Consider the following 27,119-nt stretch of genomic DNA (forward strand, 5'->3'; position numbering starts at 1 on the left):
CAATAAATATGGCAATAGTGAGTTTGGCTAAGGAGGCTGTTTGTGGAAGCTGATGAAGATGAAGAGGTTTTGGCATCCCATGACCAGGAACTGACAGATGAAGAGCTGATGCAATTACAAGAAGAAAAAATACCAATCAAAACTGAACACAGTAGCCAACTGCCCGAAAGTGAAGTCATCCAGGAACTAAACGTAAAACAAACTGCGTGAGATTTTTGCTGTGACTGACAACGCTGCAATGATTGAAGAAAAGTATGACTTTAATTTTGATAGGGTACGTAGGTTTAGAGCATATTTGCAGGATGCTTTGAGTGCTTACAAAGAACTGCATGATAGAAAAATGCGCAAGGCTAAGCAATCAAGCATATTGTCGTTTTTCAAGCCTTCCACATCAGATGATGAACCTTGACCTTTGACATCAAGGCAGACAAGACATAGAAGATGTTAGTTATCTGCCTGCCCTGATGGAAACAGACAATGAGATGACACCCCAGTCTCCTGTACCTCCCACCACCCACCCAACCTCCGGCCACTCAGCCGAACACACTATCAGCGTGCTCGCTGACTTCCTGATTCTGGTAAGTGAAACTACACTGTACATGCATTATTTCTACTTTATACAGGCTGTGTATTTATCACATTATTCCTGCTTTTACTACATGTTACTGTTATTTTAGGTTTTATGTGTTATTTGGCATGATTTTGCAGGGTGTTTTTGGGGTCTGGGAACACTCAATCCCCCCCCCCCCCCCATATAAACAAATGGTAAATGCTTACTCACTTTTACGAAATTCCGGCTCACGAGCCATTTCATAGGAATGATCTACCTTTGGATAGCGGGGGGGGGGGACCTGTACACTATATCTACGTGTTTATTCACGTCCTCAAAACATTCAACCAGGCTTGTTGGGCACAACTATGCTGACTATTCCTAATCATATTATGCCTTTCCAAAAGCCTCTCAGCAACTTTTCCATCAACTTGCCAACCAATGAAGACTCACTAGTCTGTAATTTCCTGGGATATCTACTCCCTTTCTTGAATAAAGGAACATCTGCAACTCTCCAATCCTCCGGAACCTCTCCAGCCCTCACTGATGATGCAAAGGTCAATGCCAGAGGCTCAGCTATCTCCTCCCTCAACTCCCACAGTAGCCTGGGGTATATCTCATCTGGTCTCAGTGACCTATCCAACTGCATGTGTTTCAAAAGCTCCAGCACATACTCTTAATATCTGCTCAAGCTTTTCAGTCCACTGTAAGCCATCCCTACAATTGCTACGGTCCTTTTCTGTAGCGAATACTGAAGCAAATTATTTCATTAAGTTACCTCTGCTATCTCCTCTGGTTCCATACATGCTTTTCCACTGTCACACTTGATTGGTTCTATTCTCTCACATCTTATCCTCTTGCTCTTCACATACTTGTAGAATGCCTTGGGGTTTTCCTTAATTCTGCTCACCAAGGCCTTCTCATGGCCCTGTCTGGCATTCCTAATTTCATTCTGAGGCTCCTTCCTTGCCAGCCTTAGAATCTTCCAGATTTCTATAATTACCTAGTGTGTGTTTTTTTTTAAAACCTTTGGTAAAATTCTTTTCTTCTTGATTAGATTTTCAACACCCTTTGTACACCATGGTTCCTGTACCCTGCCATCCTTTCCCTGTCTCAATGGAACCTATGCAGAATGCCACACAAATATCCCCTGAACATTTGCCATATTTCTGCCGTACATTTCCCTGGGAACATCTGTTCCCCAATCTATGTCTCCCAAGTTCCTGCCTGATTGCCTTATATTTCCCCTTACTCCAATTGATCACTTTCCTAACTTGTCTGTTCCTATCTCTCTCCAATGCTATGGTAAAGGAGATAGAATTGTGATCACCATCTCCAAAATGCTCTCCCACTGAGAGATATGACACCTGACCATGTTCACTTCCTAATACCAGATCAAGTACAGCCTCTCCTCTTTTAGGCGTATCTACATATTGTGTCACGAAACCTTCCTGATCACACCTAACAAACTCCTACCCCATCTAAACCCCTTGCTCCAGGGAGATGCCAATCAACATTTGGGAAATTAAAATCTCCCACGACAATCCTGTTATTATTACACCTTTCCAGAATCTGTCTCCCTATCTGCTCCTTGACGTCCCCGTTACTATTGCACAGTCTATTAAAAGACACCCAGTAGTTACTGACTCCTTCCTGTTTCTAACTTCCACCCAGAGGACAGTTGCCAATTCCTCTGACTTTTCTGCAGTCATGTCAATCTCCGATCAGCAGTGCCACACCCCTTCTTTTTGCCTCCCTCCATCTTTTCTGAAAGATCTAAAGCCTAACCTAAGCACAGGACAAATTACAATGACCAATTTACCCTACCCAGATTTTAGATTGTGGGAGGAAACCCAGACATTTCACGGGAAAAAACATAGACTAATTAGAGGACGCCAAGATTGAACTCTGAACTGTTATAGCACTGTGCTAACAATTACATTACCGAGAACGCAAGACTGCATACGCTGCAGGTCCTTGTTAAAACTATTTATAGATGAACTTCACTTCACAATGAAATTTGTTAACTGGATAAAGTGGTCTTAAGACACAACAGAGCATTTGAACTATTGGATCTACTCCACTATTCAATCATGGGTGATTTATTCTCAGTCAAACCCCATTCTGCTGCCTTCTCCCCACAACCACTGACATCCTTACTAATCCTGACCCTATCAACCTCCACTTTAAGCCACAACAGAGGTACGTGGCAATAAACTGCAGTTTCATTCTCCCAGTGGCTAAAGAAATTCCTCATCTCTGCTCAAAAGGGACATACTTCTCTATTCTGATCAGATAGTCTGGTCTTCAACTCTCCCATTCTGCACGTCCACTCTGGGAGTTTCATTATTCAGTAGGGTTCAATGAGATCCCCCTCATTCTTCTAATCTCCAGTAAGTGCATCCCCAGAGACGAACATTTCTCAAATGTTAACCCTTTCATTCCTGGGATCATTCTCAGGAACCTCCTCTAAACCCTCAAAGTCAGCATGTTTTCTTAGAGAAGGCCCAAAACTACTCATAAAATGCAGTCTGACCAGTGCCTTATAAAGCTGCAGCATTACATCCTTGCACTTACGTTCAAATCCCCTCAAAATGAATGCAACGCATTATCTTCTTACCACTGACTCAACCTACAAGTTATCCTTTAGGGAATCCTGCACAAGGACTCCCAAGTTTCTTTGCATTTGAATTGTGAATTTTCTATTTAGAAATCAGTCCTACACCATTATTCCTTCCATGATCGTATACTTCTACATTGCTGTCCCACAGATCTAGGGGACTTGTGAGAGGATTGCTGCTAAAGATGCACTAGTTAGTAAGTTGGTCAAGAATCAAAGATGTGAAAAAGTTTCAGGGAAGGGATGACCTTAAGACATAGAAGCTGAATTTATACATCTGGCCCATTGAGTCTGCTCTGCCACGTAATCATGGCTTTTTTCCCTCCTCCTCAACCCCATGGAATTATCTTTAGCCAAAAAGCAGCACCTCCTGCTTTAAGTTATGAAGTTGAGAAAATTTACTAGCATCGATTTAGACCAAGCTTGATCTCACTTTTTCTGAATTGGTGGTGCCCTAAGTGAAGCTTCTGCTCTCTTTCACACCATTTGCAAATTTGAGGCTCAGCTGCCAAAACCCACGGGTGTTGGGGTCAGAAATTCACTTCAGTGCATCACCACCTGCTGCATTAATTTTGACTTGAAAACATGAAATATAAACTTAAATAACATCTGATCTACACACAGAAGCACAGTGAACTTTGACTTCAGTTTCAAAGATCTGCCTAACATTCCTGAGCAATAACCAAGTCATCCAGGTCAGGTGGCCTACACCCTAGGGTTCTGACAGAGGTAACTGAAGACAATGTAGAGGCATTGCTAATTATCTTTCAACTCTGGAATGGTTCTGGAGAACTAGAAATAGCAAATGTCACTCTAATATACACATAACAAGATAAAGTTAATCTTTAATTTTTATAAGGGAAGCAATAAAAGATCATAGGCCAGTCAGCACAACTTGAATGATTGATATGACATTAGAGTACACTATTAAGGATGAGATTGCAGAGTTCTTGAAGGCACATGATAAAATAGGCTGAAGTTGGCATGGCTTCCTCAAGCGGAAGTCCTTTGGAACTCCGAAGAAATAACAGACAGTACAGACAAAGGAGTCAGTGGATGTTATTTACTTTGATATCCAGAAAGTCTTGACAACCAGCAGCATACAAGACTGCTAAACAGAATTTAAGACAGTGGTACTACAGAATGATACTAGCATGGACAGAATATATCAGCTGACTGGTAGGAGACAAAGAGGGATTAAAACGGCAGTTTCTGGTTGGCTGCAGATGACATGTAGGAGTCAGTTTTGGTCTGATATTCTTCATATGCTAGTGACCTGGATGATGGAATTGATGGCTTTGTGGCCAAGTTTCCAGACTTTAGAGATAGATGGAGGGGATAGGTAGCATCGAGGGAGTCTACAGAAATACTTGACAGATTAGGGGAATGGGCAAGGAGTCATTTTGAGAGGACATGAATTCAAGAGCAAAGATGTAATGCGCAAGCTTTACAAGACATTGGTCAAACTGCATTTTATGAGCAGTTTTGGGCCCATTACCCAAGAAAGGATGTGCTGCTACTGGAGAGGATCACAAGAATGATCCCAGGAATAAAAGGGTAATGTATGAGGAATGTTTGGGCATGCACTCACTGGAGATAAAAATGAGGGGGACGTCATTGAAGCCTACTGAATATTGAAAGACCTGGATAGTGAAAATAGAGAGGGCATTTCCAATAGTCCGACAGTCTAGGGCCAGATCCTGCTAGAATGGAAAGATGTCCCTTCAAAACAGAGCCAAGGGGGAATATCTTAGACAGAGGGTGGAGGATCTGGAATTTTAATGCCACAGAGATCTACTGAGGTCAAGTCAGTGGGTATACTTAAAAGTGAAAGTCAATATGTTCTTGATTAGTAAGCATGTCAAAGATTGCAGGGGAAAGGCAGAACGGGGTTAACAGAAAATAAATCAGCCCTGATTGAATGGTAGAGCAGACTTGATGGGCCAAACAGCCTAACTGTTTCTGTGATTATGATCATTTTATCCAGTTAACAAATTTGATTGTAAAATGAAGCTCATCTATAAATGAAATAGTGATGTAACAAGGAACTGCAGGACATGCAGACCTCTTCAAAATATCCCAAGGCATTTTTATATTCCTTATTCTGCTATGCAAAATAATCAACAAAAATTTAAGAAAAAACTGTCCTTGTAGACAGCCTCTATACCACTTTTAGAGCAAAACCATGAAGATAGATTAATGTTTTCCACTCACTTTATTAGAAGGGCAAAAAGTGTAATGCTAGGGCAGAATGATTGAACTATGATTGAAAAACTTCTTAATTGCCCTCACTCACTTAACATTCAAAACTACACATTTACAAATCTATCTGTTGCTTTCCTGGAAACAATACCTCACAGATTTGTCATTCAAAATGTAGGGTCACTGACATTCACAGCATATTGGCAAGACAAAGTCTAGTGCCAAAAGGTATTACAATGGAATGCCACTGTAAATTGTCTCACATGGAAAGTACAGGCGCACAAACATTAAGATTTAGAAACAATTGAATAACTTCAAAACTAACATGGATTCAAGCTATCAATTAAGGTAATGGACTAAAACCTCAGTGATGGGATTAGAACTGAATGGAGTTAGCAGTAATAGTTACAGATTGAACCAAATTGCCCATGTTGAGGTTACAGTTATATTAAGTATCAAATATATAGACTTCTTTTCAAATGGGGGGTGGTCTACATTAAGCTTCAAATACACTGAACAAATCCTAATTTGACCAATAATCACTGTCTCAGCATCACAAATTTCAAGATTCATTCTCCTACCCCTACCTCCTCCAGCCTGCTCCATAACCACTTCCCCATGAAAAATAATTAAACACCTACTATAATTTCTTCAACAGCCTGCCACATATCCACTTGAAGGACACAATATTATTTGTCTCAATACTTCAGCATATTCTATTTACCTTGTACGAAAAAGCAGCATGACAAAGTTTACTTTGCTATTCCTGTACAGTGAAGTTCCTCAACTTTCACTTTATGAAAATCACACACCACCCGTCCAATGTTTAAATTCTGGTTTTCCAAAGACTAAGAATTGATCTGTACTCCTGGAGGTCAAATTGCAACTCCCATAAAAGCATCACTTTTAGCTGATATAAATATTGACCTGTGGCGACCCACTTTCTGCTCAGGCGAACCGGCTCACAAATAGCCAGCACGCGGGGGGAGACTTTGGTAATGCTCTGATGTCATTTCCCGCCCGGAGAGGGCGAGCGCTAGGGATTAAATGCCAGCGCCCGCAAAGTTTGAATAAACTAGTCTCCAAACGACTTACTGACTGTGTGGTCATTATTTCGGTGCTGTGTGTAGCACATCGCTACATTGGTGACCCTGACAGTCCAAACGGGATTTGGACCAAAGATGATCGACTCTTCATCTGTTCACCGCAGTTTCAACTAAATCTGCCGACTTTCTGGACGCTGTGACCACGCGTGTGGTTTAGCCAAGCAGAAGCCCAGTTCCAGATTCGGCAGATATCCTCTGATTCCACGCATTACTACCACGTGGTGAGCGCCCTTGACCAGGAGACGGCCACCCAGGTTGTGGATTTCATACAGTCGCCCCCGGAAGAAGGCAAATATGAAGCATTCAAAGCGCTGCTCATTGGGACCTTTGGCCTCTTTCGGCGTGAGTGAGGTGCCCGCCCTGCTTCACCTGGACGGTTTGGGAGACAGACTGCCATCAGCACTGATGAACAAGATGCTGGCCCTGGATTACGGACACAAGCCCTGACTCCACGTTCGAGCAAGCGTTCCTAGAGCGAGTGCCCGAAGACATACATCTGCTGCTGGCCGACGCAGATTTCAGTGACCCCCAGAAGGTGGCGGCCCGGGCAGACTTGCTGTGGAAAGCAGAGCGTGGCGTCCGTCGGTCAGATTACCAGGCCACGCGCCCAACAGCAGACCAGACCAGACCCGGCGGGGGGGGGCGCACACAACACAGAGGCAGGAGCGAGGAGGTTTTCACGGTAGAACCGACTCAAACCAGCCCATGTGGACTTGGCGCAGCCGGTCGAGGTTCAGGCACCGCGGCGCAGAGCCAGACCTCCCAAACAGAGGCTGATCCAGACTGTGGACATAGGGGGGTGTATCGCCGGTTCTGGGGGGGGGGGGGGGGGGGGGGTTATGTGGCAACCCACTTTCTGCGCATGCGAACCGGCTCACAAATAGCCAGCGCGCGGGGGGAGACTTTGGCAATGCACCTTTGATGTCATTTCCACCCGGAGAGGGCGGGCGCTAGGGATTAAATGCCAGCGCCACGAAGTTTGAATAAACTAGTCTCCAAACGACTTACCGACTGCGTGTCGTTATTTTGGCGCTGTGTGTAGCACATCTGTACAGACCCAAGTATTAATCCACATCAGTAGAAGTTTTCAATCTGCATTTACTGGGATACTTCCTGCTTCTCTCACACCATCCCAACCTCCCAAATACCACCAGCCACCCCTCAATGCATACTTGTCACCCTCGGATAGCATGACATTAAGGATTTCTTTCCCCCACTCCTAAACACTCAAACCAGTATCATGTTGCTTTTGATCACATTTTTATGACAACATCCCTAAGACAATGGCTTATTTTCTCATTATCCTACTGACTGATAGGCTAAGCAGCAAGGATTCTCAGCCTTCTACAGATGCACTATAGAAAACATCCTGGTGGGTTGCTTTGCAGCATTTAAGGACAACTACTCTGAACTGAGTAAACAGTGTTCAGTCAACTGATGACTCACCACACCTTTCCATTCATTCCACATGCAGCACGCACATTACAAAGGCTAACATTTCAAAGATGACCAAAAGATTGAAGGCAAGTATGGCTTCTTCAACACCCATTCATTGGGATATTGATTATGAAAGTTGGGAAATCACGTTAGAGCCATATAAAACTTGGGTTAGGTGACGATCAGCGTACTGGATGCAGATTTGCTTGCATTACAGAAGAACTGAAGGTCTTGAAAGTGCATAAGAGTTTCACCAGGGTGTTGCATGGATTAATGGGATTGCACAAAAGTTGGATTAGTTCCTCTGCAGCACAGGCTGAGGGGAGACCAGAGAAGTATAAAATTATAAAAGCGATAAATATGGTAGTTCTTCCTCTTCTCCCCCCAAACCCTGGGTGGATATGTCAAATACCAAAAGGTATAATTTTAAAAGATGAAATGGCAAAATTTGAGATTTGAGAGGCTCAAATGTAATCTTCTAGATTACATTTTTACTAACCCATCTTTGAGAAAATTACTATATTGAAGTACACTTCGCATTTACAAATTTAATTTTGTTAGTTGACCAAAGTGTGCAGTCAATATAAAAACATGGCCCAATATCCTAGTGCTATATCATAAATAATCATAACCATCAGCTAGAATGCTTAAAACAAGATCCTCCATGGTGGTAAACATTTAAATATTAATTGCCCTAAAATTAAAATTTGTAATTTTTCCAGTTCTCAGGGGTCCCACCTTTGTTCCTCATGCATCCTAGTGGTTAGAAGCACATTGCTTTACAGTGCCAGCAATCACCAATGAGGGCTGAAATTCCACTACTACCTGGAAGGAGTTTATAACTCCTTCCCACGACTGCACGGGTTTCCTCTGGAGTTCTAGTTGCTAATGTTGGCACCAGAAGTGGGTGACGCTTGTAGACTGATCAGCCTAATCCCACTTATTTGATTTGATGCAAACTATGCATTTCACTGTTTTGATGTACATGTGATAAAGTTAAATGTAATTATTACTTTAAAACTCAAGTTATCCATTTTAAATCTATATTCCAAAATTAGTCTCATTTTAATAATCTAACTGTACATTCCATCAGATTACTCTGTCATTCCCAGTCTACATTCCAATTCTTCATATTCTAATCTGGTTCTCTCATTTCTTTCACATAGCCTACAGTAAACTCACTTGAACGAGCTTAACTTTAATTCAACTTTTTTTTTAAAAAAAACACAGATTTAAACTATATTTGATCCTGGGAATCCTCTGGCAACTTTACACTTAAAATACCTTTCAAAGACTGATAAATGAATTATCAGCATCCTTTTCTCAATCTATTTGCCTATCCAGAAGTGTAAACAACTTCCGCCTGGCTACAACCAACATGTGGTCACCAGGAGCTGCACTATCACAATGTCAGAAATATGTTTCTTCAAATTAGCAGTAACTTTTCACGCTTTGAATTTTCACAATTTAATTACTAACAAAATAAATGAACAGTCTGCTTATGAAGTTTGATTTCCAAGTTATTGGCCAACACGTCTTGCTTTTCTTGAACTTTATAAGGGCTATGTGCCAAATTTGACATTAAAGTATGCAACTTTCTTCACCTAACCAAAATGCCTTTCAATTTAGTGAATTTTTAATGAACTGGCCTTAACACTTGATACATCCAAAATTATGAAAAAAACAAGTTAACAATCTGAACTTCCGCGAAGTTCAAAAAAAGTATACAAGCTTATGGTAAACGCATTGTTGGAAGATTTCATTTAAAAACAGCAACTTGGAAAACTTGAAAGCTCTTCGTTGACCTGAAGAGGGCGTCACTTCTGTCGTTACGCTGGAAGGGAGCCTATGACGAAATACAAACAAATCCAACCCACGACTGTTGAAAGAGCAGCCAGCAACATAATAGAAATACTATTCCCGACTTAAAGAGCCCTCCTGAGTGATCCTCGTGTATTCTCAGTCAATGTTTTACGATAAAATCCTCATTGCCTAATTTCATCAGCGGCGAACAACAGCACTTAAAAAAAAAACTCAGTGCAAAACGAACTCAGTCGTCACTAAGCTGTCGTTTCTTGCATCGTGGTCCTCCGATTCAATAAAAATGACCGCAAAACGACAAAAATGGCATCGCACGTTCGTTACGTTAACAGGAAACTTAAACCTTTGTGACGAGCCTTCCCCGCCCTTCCAACAATTGCCCGTCAGTCTCCAGCACGTATACGCTCTGATTTCGTCAGAAATTAATCACACATAACTCCATTTTAATATCTCACTTTACCCCCCCCCCCCCCCACAACCTTCCAAGCCGACACTTCACATTTATTCTTTCTAAAAGAAAAGGCTATTTTCTCGACATCGAGAACAGTCGGGCAACCCTTTTTGGAACGGAACTTTGCAAAAATTCTGCTGTGGCCGCAGGGATAGATGTCTCATGCTTCAGCTAATAACATGCTGCGCCAGACACAATGATGGCGCAGTTTCTTAGCGCACGGACTTCAGTAAACAAGAACAGTACTCGATTCAGCTACAATTTGCTTTGAAACGATGCATTTCGCTGATTTAAAGTTAATCGCTTGGCAACTGATCGGCGTTTTAAAAATATCCGGTTATAAATATTAAGCGGTTTAATTCGAAAAGGCCACATTGACACATTAACATGGGGTGATGTTAAACGATCAAGCAAATTTAAGTTTTAAGAACTCCCCGCCACTGTAACTGCGACAATCACCTCAATAGAATCGGAAGTTTATCAGGAGAGGGGAAGACTCTCGCGTGAACGTGTGCAATGCGAGAAAGTTATGTAATCATTCAAACAATTGGCAATTGAGAACGGAGAACACGAGTTTGAGATTAAAACCGAAAAATCCTGTATTTTACATTAGAATCTGAGAGGAAGTCAGTTGAGTGGTTTGGAAACAACTGATCTGATACAATCATTTAACCAAAAACAAGTATTCATCCTTCCGTATTCCTTTTCTGTCCATAATTTAAAAACCAAGTGCTCAGCTCTGAGAGTGAAGGAGGTTGTTTTAATGTAGCGGCCTGCGTCAAGCCGAGACTAGAGCTTTAGATGAAGGGTTTTACAACGTGTTCTTACTTAATCTGTTACTGTAGCTGGTGGAAGGAATGGCTGGCAACTCACCACTACAAAGGCCGCCATTACAGGATTTAGTGTTAAGTTTTCCTACACAAGGAAATCTATTAATTCGCATCTCTTCACAACCCCACTACAGTAGCGAAATTTTAGTCGGAAATGTACAGCACCCCTTTCGGTTACAGTTCAACTGGATTAAAAATTAAGCCCTTGACCGCTTCCCCCCCCCCCCCCCGAATGCGAACCATCCCCCACCCCTCGGTAGCGAGACGAGGCCGAAACAAAGGCCCAGACCCGAGGATCGCTCGCCTCCGCCGGGTTTCGCAACTGGCGGGGTAGAGAAACGGGGAAATGAGCCCGGTCAGCCACGGATAACAAAGGCCACTTTAAAAAAACAACAATCACTTAAAGGACTCCTCCCCATGGCAGCGCGGGGCGGCTCCGAGAGAGACAAAAGCCGCCATTGTCGGCCGACTTCCCGCAACCGGCCGGGAGGGGAGGGGAGGGGAGGGGGTGCGAAGACAAGGAAGGGGAGAGAGCGAAGCGACAGGGACCCCTTCCTCCCACCGCCACCGATACCATTCAACACCGTGCTAGCAGAGCAAAAGGCACAGAAATGAGGTTGACGGCGACTCACCTGCTGATCTAGATCCAGTACATTGCCGATGGCCACATGACTCATAACTAAAAAAAAGTGAGAACAAAATCTTGACCAGAAAAAAAAACAAAAGTTATTTTCCCCTCTCCGGGACGTGAAGCAAGAAGGAAAAAAAAAATAGAGGGTTATTGGAAATATTCCTCAGAGGGTGTACAGCTCGCCGATGCAGAAGAGAAGGACGTGTATGTGTGAGAAACGCAGGAAAGGGGCAACCGCGCTGTTCCGGGAGGTTTCGCTGCGCCCGCCGACTCCGCCACTACCGCACTCGTCCCTTCGTCTCTCGTAATCAGCAGCCGGCGCCAAGACCGTCGGGAAACGGAACCGCGCACGTGACGCCGCCCTCAGCCAATCAGCGGCCCGACGTCCGGGCAGCGCGCTGCGGCTCTGATTGAAAGGACGGGCGCCTTCTCGCGTACTGGAGGTTCTGAGGTCCCACCTCCCCTGCACCTCGAGTTCCACTTGTTTTCCTGATGTAATGTCTCTGCTGATCACCCTCGGCAAATTTCATCCTGCTTCCAAGTTTATTCTAAAAGCCACATACTGCATTCACAAGCCTTGGAAATTATAAATTTCAAGGCGAAATAATATAAAAATACACAGATTAGCCTGTCAATAGTAAAGAAGCATTTGCACCCAGAAATAGTATAATTCTTAAACGATTCAAGCACAAAAATGTAATTTAGATGTCAAAATTCACAGGCTCCTATTCCTCCTTACCTACTTAATTCGATTTCGTTTCTTTAAAAATAGGTTTATCCATTCAATTCCTTACTGAATTAACATGTCACTGTTTATGACTAAAGATTAGCTTTTATTTGTCACATGTACATCGAAACAGTGAAAAGCGCTGATACTACTTGACGCAAACGACTCGTTTCACTAAGTTTCGATCTAAATGTTTAATCGATTGACTGGTTTAATCTATATTTTTTTGATTATTTCACCGTGAAATTTATGGAAATGGAGTTATATTGAGAGGGATTTTTTTAAAAGCAGAAATTACACTTTGTTGTGGCGAGAGGAACATAATTGCTCTCCACTGACCTTTAATCAGAACGAGATAAAATTAGATGTTAGAGCTTTTGAATTGCAGAGGGTAGTTGGCAGAAAACAATGGGCAATCTGTTGGAGAGAATGAACACACGTGCTGTTGCTACATGCGAGCGGATGGTGAAGCCTTGCTGATTTCTAGGAAGAAATTAATTAGGATAAGCGAGAAAGGAAAATCAACGTGAAGTACAAAACATTGGACACTTGATGGAAAGTAAATAAAAGAGAGATGGAGACGCTTGTCGGAAAATAAATGAAAGAGTAAGGTGGAAATTGAAAAGCATAAAATACTGCAAGTGCTGGAAAATTTGTAAGAAAATAAGAAAATTCTGTTTGTGTTCAGCAGCAGCATCCGTGGAGGAAAAAAAACAGGGCTAATCTTTTGGGCTGATGACCTATAACTAGAACTGTAAAATGAGAACACAGCTCTGTTTGTTGCAGATAAGGGGTAAGATGGAATAACAAAAATATTAGTAATGCCATCCAAGAGAAGATGCCGAATACCATTTAACTGCAACATCAGAGAAGAGTATAAACAGAGGGAATAAACAGGGAAAGTGAATAGAGATAAACAACAAATACCAGAAGTAACACAGCAATCAATTGCTGGAGAGAAGAAGGCTGCAATATTCAGCAGATCAGATAATGTCTGTGGAGAGAGCTAAGCTGTTGATGTTACAGGTGGACAACCTTCTCAGGAGAATAGCTCGGTTTAGATACAAACTGGAAAGACTTGTTACCTGAAATTTTTGAATTCGTTTTTGAGTTCTGTTGGCGAGTAGCATGCCCTGTGGGGAAAATGAGATACTGTTTCAACAACAATTTGAAATTACATTCAATCAGCACTGATGAGCAGGCCCAATCATGTGCATGCCTGTTAGTGGAGAATGGAATTAAACAGTTAAACTCTGAAGCTTATTCTGGCAAAAGATTACAATAAAAGATGAGTACATCCTCATCAATTTGGCCAATCCATGGCCCTTTATTGGGTTCTATTCTGCATAAACTAAGCTGCAGGAGGCAGGTATCTGGGTAACTGACAGGAAGGAAAAAGGCAGCTTGTGCAGAATACCCCTGTGGCTGTTCCGCTCAATAAAAAGTATACCACTTTGGATACTGTTGAGGGTGATGAGCTATCAGGAGGACATCCCAGCAACCATGTCTCTGGTACTGAGTCTGGCTTTGTGATTTGGGGGGGGGGGGGGGGCAGAAGAGGAGTAAAGTAGTGAATGGGGATTCCATAGTTAGAGGAGCAGAAAGCAAATTCTGTGGATGTGAAAGTGACACCCGGATAGTATGTTGCCTCCCAGGTACCAGGGTCAGGGATGTCTCGGATTGGGTCCATAGCATTCTAAAGGCGGAGGGTGAACACCCGGATGTCGGGGGTACATATTGGTACCAATGACATAGGTAGGAAAAGAGAGGAGGTCCAGAAGAGAAAAAGATAGGGAGTTAGACAGAAAGCTGAAAATCACACTCCAGTGATGGTAAGAATATAATGATTTGGTAGATGGATGCATGGCTGAGGAATTGGTATGGGGGGCAGGTTTTCAGACTTCTGGATCATTGGGGCCTCTTTTGGGGACGTTATGATCTGTATCAAAAGGACAATTACACTATAACCCTGTTTGCTAGAGCTGTTGGAGAGCATTTTAATCTACTTGGCAGGGGGTTGGGAACCAAAGTGATGGAGCTGAGGATGGGGCAGTTGGTCTACAATTATATGCAGTGTGTAATGAGACTGTGAGGAAAGACAGGCAGATGATAGGACAAAATTGCAGTCAGTGGGATGAGGGCCAAAATCAAAAAGAGCGACGGATACAGGACTGAAGGTGTTGTATTTGAATGCACGCAGGATATGGAATAAGGTAGATGATCTTGTAATGCACTTCGAGATTGGCCAGTGTGAATTTATGGGCACCTCTGAGTCATGGCTGAAAGAAGATCATAGTTGAGAGCTTAACGTCCAAGCATTGCATTGAAAGGACAGGCAGGTGGACAGAAGGGACAGGTGGTCCTGTTGGTAAAAAATGAAATCAAATCCTTAGAAGGAAGTGACATAGGATCAGAAAATGTAGAATCCTTGCGGGTAGAGCAAATAAACTGCAAGGGTTAAAAAGACCCTGATGGGAGTTACGCAGGCCTCAGAGGTAGAAAACACAGGTAAAAAGGCAATGTTGTGATAATCATGGGGATTTCAATATGCAGGTAGATTAAGAAAATCAGATTGGTGCTGGATCCAAAGATTAGTGGCAAGGTAGAGGATTGGGAAGCTTTTAAAGACCAACAGAAGGCAACTAAAAAAAGCCATGAAGAGAAAAGATGAAATATGAAGGTGAGATAGCCAATAATACAAAAGAAGATACAGAAAGTATTTTTCCAGATAAATAAAGAGTAAAAGAGAGATGAGAGTGGATATTAAACTGCTGGAAGTTTACACTGGAAAGATAGTAATAGGGAACAAAGAAATGGTGGATGAACTTAATAAATAGTTTGTACCAGTGGAAGCCACAGGCAGAATGCTAGAAATGTGAGCGTGTCAGAGGGCAGAAGTGAGTGTCATTGCTATTATTAAGGAGAAGGTGTTTGGGAAACTGAAAAGTATGAAGGTAGATAAGTCACCTGGACCAGGTGGACTACACCCAAAATCTCTGAAAGAGGTAGCTCAAGAGATTGTGGAGGCATGAGTGGTGATACTTCAAGATTCACTAGATTCTGGAATGATTCCTGAGGAATGGAAAATTGCAAATGTCATTTCGCTCTTTAAGGGGGGGGGGGGAGGAGGAAGAAAGGAAATTATAAGCTAATTAGCCTGACTTCAGTGCTTCAAAAGATGATGGAGTCTATTATTAAGGATGAGGTTTCAGGGCACTTGGAGGCACATGATAAAATAGGCCAAAGTCAGCGTGGTTTCCTTAAGTAGAAATCTTGCCTGACAAATCTGTAGGAATACTTTGAGGAAATAACAGCAAGATAGATGAAGGAGAGTCAGTGGATGTTGTTTATTTGGATTTTCAGGTCTTTAACAAGATGCTGCACTTGAGGCTGCTTAACAAGATTGAGAGCCCGTGATATTACAAGAAAGGAACTAGCAACAGATAAAAGATTGGCTGAATGGCAGGAGGTAAAGAGTGGGAATCAAGGGTTTTTTTTTCCGGTTGGCTGCAAGGTGACTAGTGGTGCGCTGCAGGGTTTGAGAACCACTTCGTTTCATGTTAATGATTTAGATGAAGGAATTGATGGCTTTGTATACAGTACAAAGGTCGGTGAAGGGGCAGGCAGTGTTGAGGAAGCAGGATGTTTGCAAAAGGACTTGGGGAACAGAGAAAGAAGTGGCTGATGGAATACAGTGCAGGGAAGTGCATACTTGTGCACTTTGGCAGAAGGTGTGGACTATTCTGCAAATGGGGAGAAAATTCAAAAATGAGAGGTGTACAGGGACTTGGGAGCCCTCATTCAGGATTCCCTAGAGGTTAACTTGCAGGTTAAGGCAAATGCAATGTTCACATTCATTTCCAGAGGACTAGAATTGGAAAGCAAGGATATAATTCTAAGGCTTTATAAGACATTGGTCAGACTGCACTTGGAATATTGTAAACAGTTTTGGACCCCTTATCTAAGATAAAATGTGCTGGCATTGGAGAGGGTCTTATTGGAGTATAAAGTTGCATTGTTTGCTGTGTAACCAAAACTATGTAGTCAGCTTTGTGTTTGCTATTTGCTATGTATGTATCCAATTTAGTAGCAGAATGAAATCTCTGTATTGTCTCTGTACTATTGAACACATCAGTGACTTAAGAATGTAGCCAAATAAGAAGATAATGGTGTGTTAATGAGAAGCTAGCTAAGAAATAACTGTGGCCAGGGATGAGGTAACATGTGGCCCAAAAAGTAGGTTAGAACATGATTAAGTTAATGGGTAGAAACAATAGTGGGAAGTCGGGAGCTGATGTACTGCTGATTCGCAACTGTAGACCGATTGGATATGCTAATGCAACTAAACCAGGAGATTGCTATAAAAAATGCTATGCACAAGGATTGGGGGGGGGGGGGCAATCAGCAACTAGCTCACTGACTGTCTCAACTTTGATTTGCAAATTAAAGTTTAACATTTCTTGAAGAATCTTCTGCGTCTCCCGGTTGTTTGTGGGGCACAAGAAACCACGACAGTCTCAAGAAAGATTCTGGGAATGAAAGGGTTAATGACTGAGGAACATTTGATAGCTCTGAGACTGGTTTAGAAGAATGAGGGGGAATCTCATTGAAATCTATTGAATATTGAAAGGGCTAGACAGTGTGGATGTGGAGAGGATGATTCCTATAGTAGGGGAGTCTAGGACAAGAGGGCACAGCATCAGAATTGAGACACATCCATTTAGAGCAGATGATGAAAAATTTCTTTAGCCAGAGGGTGATGAATCTGTGGAATTCATTTTTCTTGCCATCTTCAGAAGTTTTCTGATGACTCTGTCATAGTTGGATGCATCAGCAAGGGAGATGAGGCTGGGTACAGGGCTACAGTGGGAAACTTTGTCACATGGTGTGAGCAGAATCATCTGCAGCTTAATGTAAAAAAGACCAAGGAGCTGGTGGTGGACCTGAAGAGGGCTAAGGCACCGGTGACCCCTGTTTCCATCCAAGGGGTCAGTGTGGACATGGTGGAGGATTACAAATACCTGGGGATACGAATTGACAATAAACTGGACTGGTCAAAGAACACTGAGGCTGTCCACAAGAAGGGTCAGAGCCGTCTCTATTTCCTGAGGAGACTGAGATCCTTTAACATCTGCCGGACAATGCTGAGGATGTTCTACGAGGCTGTGGTGGCCAGTGCTATCATGTTTGCTGTTGTGTGCTGGGGCAGCAGGCTGAGGGGAGCAGACACCAACAGAATCAACAAATTCATTCGTAAGGCCAGTGATGTTGTGGAGATGGAACTGGATTCTCTGACGGTGGTGTCTGAAAAGAAGATGCTGTCCAAGTTGCATGCCATCTTGGACAATGACTCCCACCCACTCCATAATGTACTGGTTAGGCACAGGAGTACATTCAGCCAGAGACTCATTCCACCGAGATGTAACACTGAGCGTCATAGGAAGTAATTCCTACCTGTGGCCATCAAACTTTACAACTCCTCCCTCGGAGTGTCAGACACCCTGAGCCAATAGGCTGGTCCTGGATTTATTTCCACTTGGCATGATTAACTTATTTTTATTTAAGTATTTATGGTTTTATATTGCTATATTTCTACACTATTCTTGGTTGGTGCGACTGTAACGAAACCCAATTTCCCTCGGGATCAATAAAGTATGTCTGTCTGTCTGTCAGACACAGCTGTGCAGGCCAAGCCATTGGCTATTTTTAAGACAGAGGTTGATAGGTTCTTGATTAATCAGGGTTTCAAATGTTACAGGAAGAAGGCAGGAGAATGTGGTTAAGAGGGATAATAAATCAGCCATGATGGAATGGCAGAGCAGACTCATTGGACCAAATGGTCTAATTCTGCTCCTATGGTCCTATGGGCTGTAGTCAAATATATGTGGAACTCATACTTTAAGGTCAGAGAGTCATACAGCACTTATCTATAACGAGCTGTTATTCTTCCCACCTGAATTATAATCCTCCAAGCCCCTCACATCCAGGTATATATCCAAACTCTCTTAAATGTTCCAATTGAAACCACATCCACCACTTCTGCTGGCAGCTCATTCCACATGCAACACTCTCTCAAGTGCAGTGGTCTCTCTTTGGTTCCCCTTAAATATTTTCAGCTTTCACCCTTAATCTATGACCTCTAGTTGTAGTCTCACCCAAACTCAGTAGAATAAACTTGCTTGCATTTACCCTGTCTATACCCTGAGTAATTTTGTATATCTCTATCAAATCTCCCCTCATTCTCCTATGGTGTATACTAGTGGTTGCCAACCAGTCGATCGCGATCGACCAGTTGATCTTTGAAACATCCCCAGTAGATCCTGAAAAAAGTGAAAAATAAATACACAAATACATTATGCCTGATAAACCTTTTGATGCAAATATGTAGTAACGTCTACTTTGAAAAAAGGACCACTCGACAACTTCATGCCCAAAAAGAACAACTTTATCTAGGACGGTTAAAACGATATTCGCATATAGAAATTTTCACTAATGCGCACTGGGTAGAAAAGACCGGAAGGAAAACCCCACAACTCCGGAAACAATCTCTCTATACAAACAGTTTCCGTAGCGGGAGTATTGCAATGTTACCATGATCCTAATTGGTATTAACTTACCTTTATACTGCTCATATTATAACACTTCTCCTCCTTTAAATTCCAACATTCCCTGAATGTACAAGAAATGGGAAACAAAAACAGTGGTGTCATTAGCTTGAGTACCCCTGAAACTTATACTAGTGTCTCAGTAAGTTTACCAATACCAGGAAAGTTGAGGAGCTGAAATTGGGATTGAAGGCCAAGCAAACATGCTGCTCAGAGGACGTGGATCGATAAGTGTTAAAGGACTTGGCACTCTGAATATTTTTCACTACAGTTCGATGAACCCCTGGATGTAATGCAAACAGCTCAGCTTGTTGTATTTGTCAGAATGGCTTTCCAGGATTTTACAACAAAGGAGGACTTCCTCACTCTTTTGCATTTAAAGGAGAGAACGAGAGGTGAGGATACTTACAATGAGTTTTTAAAAAATGTCCGTAAAATGACATCCCCATTCATAAACTGGTGGCAATTACTACTGATGGCACACCAGCAATGCGTGGTGTGTGCATTGGGTTTTATAGCACTGTTCTGTAATGACCCTGATTTTCCTGACTTCCTGGATTATCACTGTGCGATTCATCAGCAGGCCTTGGCTGGGAAGGTCGTGGACTTTTCTCATGTAATGACACTGGTGATCAAACTGATAAACTTAATTTGAGCAAAAGCGCATCAGCACCACTTATTCAAAGTGTTATTGGATGAGCTCGAGGCCACTATGGCCTGTCTGATATGCTAGTTACAGTGTTTTCTTGGTGAATTAATTTGAAAGTTTGACAAAAGCATTTTATGTAATTAAAATTAAATTACATAAAAGGCCCAAATAAAAAGCCTCAAGTTGGAAGTACAATCTGAGCTGTTTTTTCTCTACACGATTTAGGAGGTCGATCTTGCCTTTCACTAAGGCCGAGGTAGGGGATCTTGGGCTTAAAAAGGTTGGTGACCACTAGTGTATACTGTATATTCAACCATTCCCTATAACTCAGGTCCTCAAGTCCCAGCAACATCCTTCTGAATTTTCTCAATATACTTTCAATCTTATTGATATCTTTCCTGAGGAGGGTTACCAGTATCACATACAAAACTCCAAATCTGGCTTCACTAACATCTTATAAAACTTCAACATGACATTCCAACTCCTGAACCCAGTATTCTAATTTCAGGAAGTCAATGTTCCAGAAGCTCTCTTATCCAACTTTCCAGGAATTGCAGATCTATATTCCCATTTCCACTTGCTTTTCATAATTTCCCCACCATAGGAAAAATTGGTCTAAAGAAAACTGTCAACATTCAGCCACTCCCAGATAAGTAAATTGCTGGCACTTGCCCAACCGCAGGACTGAACCAGCAAAGCTGGCAGCCCAGTGATATATAGTTAGAAGGGAGAAACCCTCTAGGTCACCAGCATTGACTCCACACAGCATGAAATCTCATGGCATCAGGAAGACACGAGAAGGAAACTTCCTACTGATTACCATCCTCTCTCAATCGTTGCTTCTCTATGTTAAATCAGACTTGGAAGAAGCACTGAGTTCCAGCGGTAGTACTTCGGTATTTGTTACGAAGCACCACCACAAAATAAGCTCACTTAATCCTGAAGGGTAAAGTTGCCAGACTCACTAGTAGGGAATGGGTAAACCAACCTGTTTGTTAAACTACTTGATATGATCCACACCAACCCAGCCTAGGTAGGTGTGTCTGTGCAAGATGATGTCGGTAGAAGTGGCCACTACATAGTCCTCTACACAAAGGACCTTTCACAGTACTGCAGGCATTTTAGCTAGATAGACTCAAAACTTCTGACAACTCAAAATCAGGAATCCATGAGGTGCTGTGGATAACCCAACAGCACAGCAATGCACATTACCACAATATGTCACCTCAGAGTCTAGTATATCCCTTATCCCACAATTCCATTAAACAAGGTTCATTGAGAAGCCCAGAATGCCATGTCAGCAACGGCATCAGGCATACATAAAAATGCCGAGTTATCAGACTGGGGAAGCTGTGGGTGCTGGTCTATATGTATGCCAAGCAACAGCTACAGACAAACAATCTCACATATAAAGGATCAGATTGAAGTTCTGCAGTCCTACAACATCTAGTGGTGAATGGAGCTGAACAATTAAACAACTAAAAAAAAAGACACTCCACACCAACAGTGATCCCTGAGAACCTGATTGACCAGGGAATCCCTAAGCTTGCTCTGCGGAATGTTTCTCTCAGATTTGAGACCAAACGCAAAATCAGAGTCTTGGGAATTCCAATCCACAGATTAGAAGGGAAAAGGCAAAGGTAAGTTATTCATTTATTACTTGTTTTTAATTGTTTCAATGTGAGTATCAGTTACATTTAAAATTGCCTCAGCTTTGCCCCCCATTGAAAGCTCTGAGGCCTACTTGCTCCTGAGGTCCTTGCTGTAAAGTGTCAGCCTGTTGAGCCTTCCACATTGGATCCAGGTGACTACAACCAGCTGGACACTGCAGACCGCAATTTTGAGCAGCAGGTCAGATGCCACTTGATTACAGCTCATAAATCTAAATCTGCTCTGTAATATCTTTCTAACAATTTCTATGTGTTAATCAGGTCACTATGTAATCTCCTATTCTCAAGGGGATACTAGCAAAGTTTCTACATTCAGTCCTCATAATCTGAATCCTGATAACAACATGGTGAAACTGTTTTGGATCCACTCCCGGTACAATTTATTCTGTTCTTATCTTCAAAACAACACAATATTCCTATTTCCTAGATCAATAAATTGACTTTTTTTCATTACCCAAGATCAAATGTAGATGATGAAATCAGATGAGAAACATATGTTTTAACAGCAAATAATTGATGCAATGTAGTTATCCCCTCTGAACACACTTTAAACATCTTATTAAAGTTTCATATTTTTAAAATTAGTTGTTCTTTGCGATTCATAAAGTGGTTTAATTTTGTCTCTTCCTCTGAATGCAAATTTCAACATTTTTATTTGAGCTACTGGCCCACTGGGCTCACAAGGCATTTACATTGGTCTCTTGACAAGAAGTGGAAAATCTTGGAGTAATAAAACGTGTTATTTCAACAATCTTCTAACTGTTTTGTTATTTTTTAAATGGTACTTTATTGCCACTATAGACAGACAATCTTTTATTCCTCCAAAAAAAAAGAAATTCTCCTCATTTGCTGTTGGTTTACACTAACATTCAGACGGTTTCTTACCTAGTAGGTTATGTATATGTCTCAAAAACAAATACAAACCACCAGAGATCTTAACCTCAATACTGATCAACTCAGAATTTCCATTTTATGTGCTTTTTCCTGTTTGGAATTGTGTGCCATCGAAAGTTTGAAAATTCATTGTTATAGTTTTTTTGCCTTATCATTTCCTTCCTTCACTCTCACTCTCACTCACTGTAACCTAGAGACCTGGACCATTGACTGAGTGTCATCAGTTTAAATCCCAATATATCAACTGAGAAATTTAAATTCATGTCATTAATTTTATCTGGAATAAATTTCAGGGCTACTATACTTGAAGCTTTCAGACTGTCATCTGGTTTACTGATGTCCTCAAGGACATTCTGGCCTATACTGTATGTGACTCCAGACCCATTAGTGGAATTGACTCTAACTGACTCCTCATTTCCGGGAATTGCGGATGAGCAATGCACTCTGGACTTGTTGGTGAAGCCCGCATCTCATGAATTAATAATAAAAGAGAGAGCAAAAGCAAATATAAATCAGATATTGACCTTCATGTTTAGCCTCTTGCAAGAAATTCCAGTTACATCAGCATCAGAACCTCTAACAAATCTCACTTATATCAATTTTCTATAACTAAAAAATGACTGAGAAGCTGAATTAATATTTCCCACCGTTTATGGATTGGAAACTCTCTTTCTGCACCATAAATATCAAATGTCCAATGAGCAAAAACAACTTATTATTTGGAGTACAAACAGAAACTACTGCAAGGTCAGGCAGTATATGTGGATCTGAAACAAAATAAATGTTTCACGTTAATGGCCTTCATTCAAATGGGGGAAAAAATTCAAATTTAATAGCTTTTAAAATGCAGTGTGAAGTGGCAAGCGGAGACAAAATGGAATGCAAGGCAAAGAGGGGTAGTAGGACAAGAAGCAAAAGACTGGTATGAGGAAGATGTAGATGGAAGACGCAAATCATTAAACTAAATAACCAAAGGAAAATACTGCTCTTGCTAAAGTTCAAAAGTAAAAGCAGAAGTGATGTCATCTGAAATTGCTGGATCAAGAAATCTATTATGTCCTGAATTCAGAAATGATGTTCCTCAAACTTATGCTAGGCTTTGTTGGAACAGTGTGGGGAACCAAAGAAGAAGCTGTCAGACTGAGAGTTCAATGGACAATTAAAGTGTGGTGATGGGATAACTTGGGTCTCACTTGCAGATGGGATTGAACTCCTTCATAAAGCTGTGGTGCCATTTCTGATTGTAGAGTGATAGTGATAGGAGACTTGATAGTTAGGGTGATGGACAGGAGATTCCGTGGCTGAGAAAGAGATGCCAGGATGGTGTGTTGCCTCACAGGTGCTGGAGTCCAGGAAGTCTTGGAGCGGCTGCAGAATATTCTCAAGGGCAGCCAGAGGTTGTGGTGCATGTTGGCACCAATGAAATAGGTAGAAAGGGAAACGAGGTCCTGTGCAGAGAGCATAGAGAATTAGCAGAGGCTGAAGAGCAGGATTGCTAAGGTGGTAATCTCTGGATTAGGATGATAGTATAGATGAATGAGTGGCCAAGGAACTGATGAAGGGGCAGGGTTTCAGGTTCTTGGATCAATGGAGTCTCTTCTGGGGCAGGGGTGACCTATACAGGAAGGATGGGTTGTATCTAAACTGGAGGAGAACCAATATTCTGGCTGAGGGGTTTCTCTAGAGCTACTTGGGAAGGTTTGAACTAGTTTGGCAGGGGAATGGGAACCAGAGGACCAGATCAGAAAGGAGAGGGATGCAGAGGAAGGTAGACGTCAGGGCCAGTAAAACATGCAGGAGCAAAATTATAGATACAATGGGACAGATAGTTTGTAATGTGTATTTTAATGCTAGGAGTGTTATGGGTAAAGGTGAAGAACTTAGAGCTCCGATCAATGACGGAACTATGACGTTGTAGCCATTACGGAGAGGACAGAAATGGGTGTTAATGTCCCAGGGTTTTGTTGTTTTAGAATTGGTGAAGAGGTGAGGGAGTTGCACTACTAATCATATCATAGCTGCTCTTAGAGGGAACATAATGGAAGGCTCATTCACTGAATTTACATGGGTGGAGCTTAAAAATAGAGAGGGTGCAGTCTGATGGAATTGTACTACAGATCTCCAAATAGCCACTGGGACACTGAGGAACTGATATGAAGGCAGATTAAGGAAAGGTTTAAGATTTCTGGTAAAATGGTGGTGCATTCAGACCCATTGGCCTCTCTTTTTTGCAATCTCAAGACAATGCTGGATATTAAAAACTTCAAGTACTCCAGGTCTACTCCATCAGCATGCCGCTTATCGGTGTAGGAACTGGAGGAGCAGGACTTGGTGTGGACTGTGTTACTGCCTGCTACAGAAAGTCATTGGAGTTGTGGGCCAAGGCAGTGAGCAGTCTAATAACAAGTGATTGTCTTGGATGTTTCTCTTGCCATCACAAGACCCTGTTGGTCATTGGTAATGTAAAATGCTGCAAGTCCATTTCCATTGTTTATTGGTGAGACAGATGGAGGGGAGCTACAATGTCTCCGTTGTAGCTCAGACTAGGCCTCAAGCCGCAGTCTTGCCTGTTGAAGCAGTCCAGGAGATGATAGAAGCGGTGTAGCATGGCATCCTTGCTTGGTTTGGGGCTGGACCCTCCCGTTGGGACTGCTGCCTAGTGTTTGATTGGTGGAATGACAAGCTGGATTGAATGCGTGTGTACGTTTGTCTGCTGATTGCTGAATACTGCTTGTTCTTGCAATAACACCCATGCACCATCAATATTCAGACCATATTCCTTAAGGACTTGGGCTACATATATTTTTTTGTGTGTAGCTGATTGTTTCCTTGCTATCTTACACGTGCCATGTGTGCCTTGTGTTGTGAATGACAGTTGGTATTCTGTTTGGCACCTTGGCCCTGGAGTAACGCTGTTTCATTTGGCTGTATTCTTGGGTATTCATGTATGTTTGAATGGCAATTAAACTTGAACTTGTGGAAAAACAATAGGGTTGTTGTCATGGGGGACCTCAACTTCCCTAATATAAACTGGAATCTTAGTACAAGTAGTTTAGATGGGGTAGAATTTGTTAGGTGCATCCAGGATTATTTAATATCAGTATGTAGATAGTCCAACAAGAGGAGGGATTGTACTGGATATGATGTTGGGCAATGAGCCTGGCCAGATAACCAAACTTTCAGTTAGTGAGCAGTCAGGGAACAGTAACCACAATTGCTTAAGTTTTAACATAGCTGTAGATAAGTACAGACCTTGCAAGAGAATATTAGATTGGAACACAGCAAATTATGAGAAGGAAGGACAAGGATGGCAAGGTAAGAGAACCTTGGATGTCTGGCTGGGCAGTGTCAGTGGTTGGCCTGGTGGCAGTAGGTGTGTTTAGCAGAGGACAACCCTCCATTCTCTCTCCCAAACATTCTGGCGGCAGCAAATCAGGCCTCTAGCTGATGGGACCTCCTCTGAGGGGAACAACGGTGGTTGGTAGCCATGAAGCACTTCAAAGAGTGACAAACCTGCAGCAGAGGAGGACTGGAAATTGTGGGACAGCTCGGCCCAAACCAAATACTTCTTCCGTATGAAAGGTTAGAGGCGGTGAAGCAGCACAGAAACTTCAACACTTGCTGATTGGCTCTTTCTGACTGACTAATGGTCTGCAGATGATGGCCAGAGGACAAACTCTCTGAGATGTGGAAGAGGCAACAGAAGCCTCGTGGGAAGTGGGAGATGCCCTGAGGGAAGCTGTGCAAGTGAAGTACATGTTGGAAAATCAGGTCCACAATCTGAGTGGAAGGGCAAATGAAGAGGGCTGCCTTGGAGAACTGATCCACCACTATCATGATCGCCATGGTCCATTGGAAGGTGGGGAACCCGTGATGAAATCCATGCCGATGTGGGACCATAGGCATTGAGTTACTGGAAGGGGCAGCAGGATCCCAGAGGGCCTCTGTTTGGGGGAATTGGACTAGGCACATTGAGGGCAGGCGGTGACAAACTAACGTACATTTTGAGAACTAGTATCGCAGAAAATCCAGAGTCCGCCGTGCATCTGGATGGCTGGAGCGCGGTGAGCAGTGAGTCCACTGGAGTGCCTCACGGCGCATAGCTATTGGCATCCAGCTGTCAGTGGCGTTGGCCAGAGCAGGCTTGTGCTGTCGCACCCGGTGGATCTGGTTCTCAAGGCCCCGGGCAATCTGGGTGAGGATGGAATGAGGGCTGGGGGGGGTGGGGGTTGATCTCCAATTCAGCTGAGTCAAACTTTCGTGACAGGGCTTCCACCTTAGAGTTCTTGGAGATGAATCAGTAGGAGATGGTGAAGTTGAATTGCTCAAAGAAGAGGGCCCAGTGAGTCCGACGTGGGACGAGCTGGCTGGTCTGTTAATTGGATATGAATCAGGATCAGGTTATTATCACCAGCATGTGATGTGAAATTTGTTAACATAGCAGCAGCTGCTCAATGCAATACATAACATAGAACAAGAAAAAAATAATAATAATAAACAAGTAAATAAATTCAGTATATGTATATTGAATAGATTTTTTTAAAAATGTGCAAAAAACAGAAATACTGTATATTAAAAAAAAGTGAGGTAGTGTTCACGGGATCAATGTCCATTTAGGAATCGGATGGCAGAGGGGAAGAAGCTGTTCCTGAATCACTGAGTGTGTGCCTTCAGGCTTCTGTACCTCCTACCTGATGGTAACGGTGAGAAAAGGCCATGCCCTGGGTGCTGGAGGTCCTTAATAATGGATGCTGCCTTTCTGACACCGCTCCCTAAAGATGTCCTGGGTACTTTGTAGACTAGTACCCAAGATGGAACTGACTAGGTTTACAACCCTCTGCAGCTTCTTTCAGTCCTGTGCAGTAGCCCCTCCATACCAGATAGTGATGCAGCCTGTCAGAATGTACATTTATAGAATGGTACATC

At 42.4% G+C, this 27,119-nt stretch overlaps 1 protein-coding gene across 4 annotated transcripts in view; it reads right to left on the bottom strand.

Annotated features, from left to right (window-relative positions):
- ddx3xa (DEAD-box helicase 3 X-linked a) overlaps positions 1 to 11,976 on the bottom strand; it is a 55,563-nt gene extending 43,587 nt beyond the window's left edge. For 2 of the 4 annotated variants that reach the window (XM_073045514.1, XM_073045513.1), the window contains exon 1: positions 11,650 to 11,976. In XM_073045514.1, coding sequence (XP_072901615.1) covers positions 11,650 to 11,694 — 45 coding nt within the window. In that variant the 5' untranslated portion in view covers positions 11,695 to 11,976. The remainder of the gene's footprint in view (positions 1 to 11,649) is intronic. The other 2 variants (XM_073045515.1, XM_073045516.1) reach the window with 2 other exon arrangements.
- Positions 11,977 to 27,119: the final 15,143 nt, after the last annotated feature.

The sequence above is a fragment of the Hemitrygon akajei genome, chromosome 5 (assembly GCF_048418815.1).
Source record: "Hemitrygon akajei chromosome 5, sHemAka1.3, whole genome shotgun sequence".
Lineage (NCBI taxonomy): Eukaryota > Metazoa > Chordata > Chondrichthyes > Myliobatiformes > Dasyatidae > Hemitrygon > Hemitrygon akajei.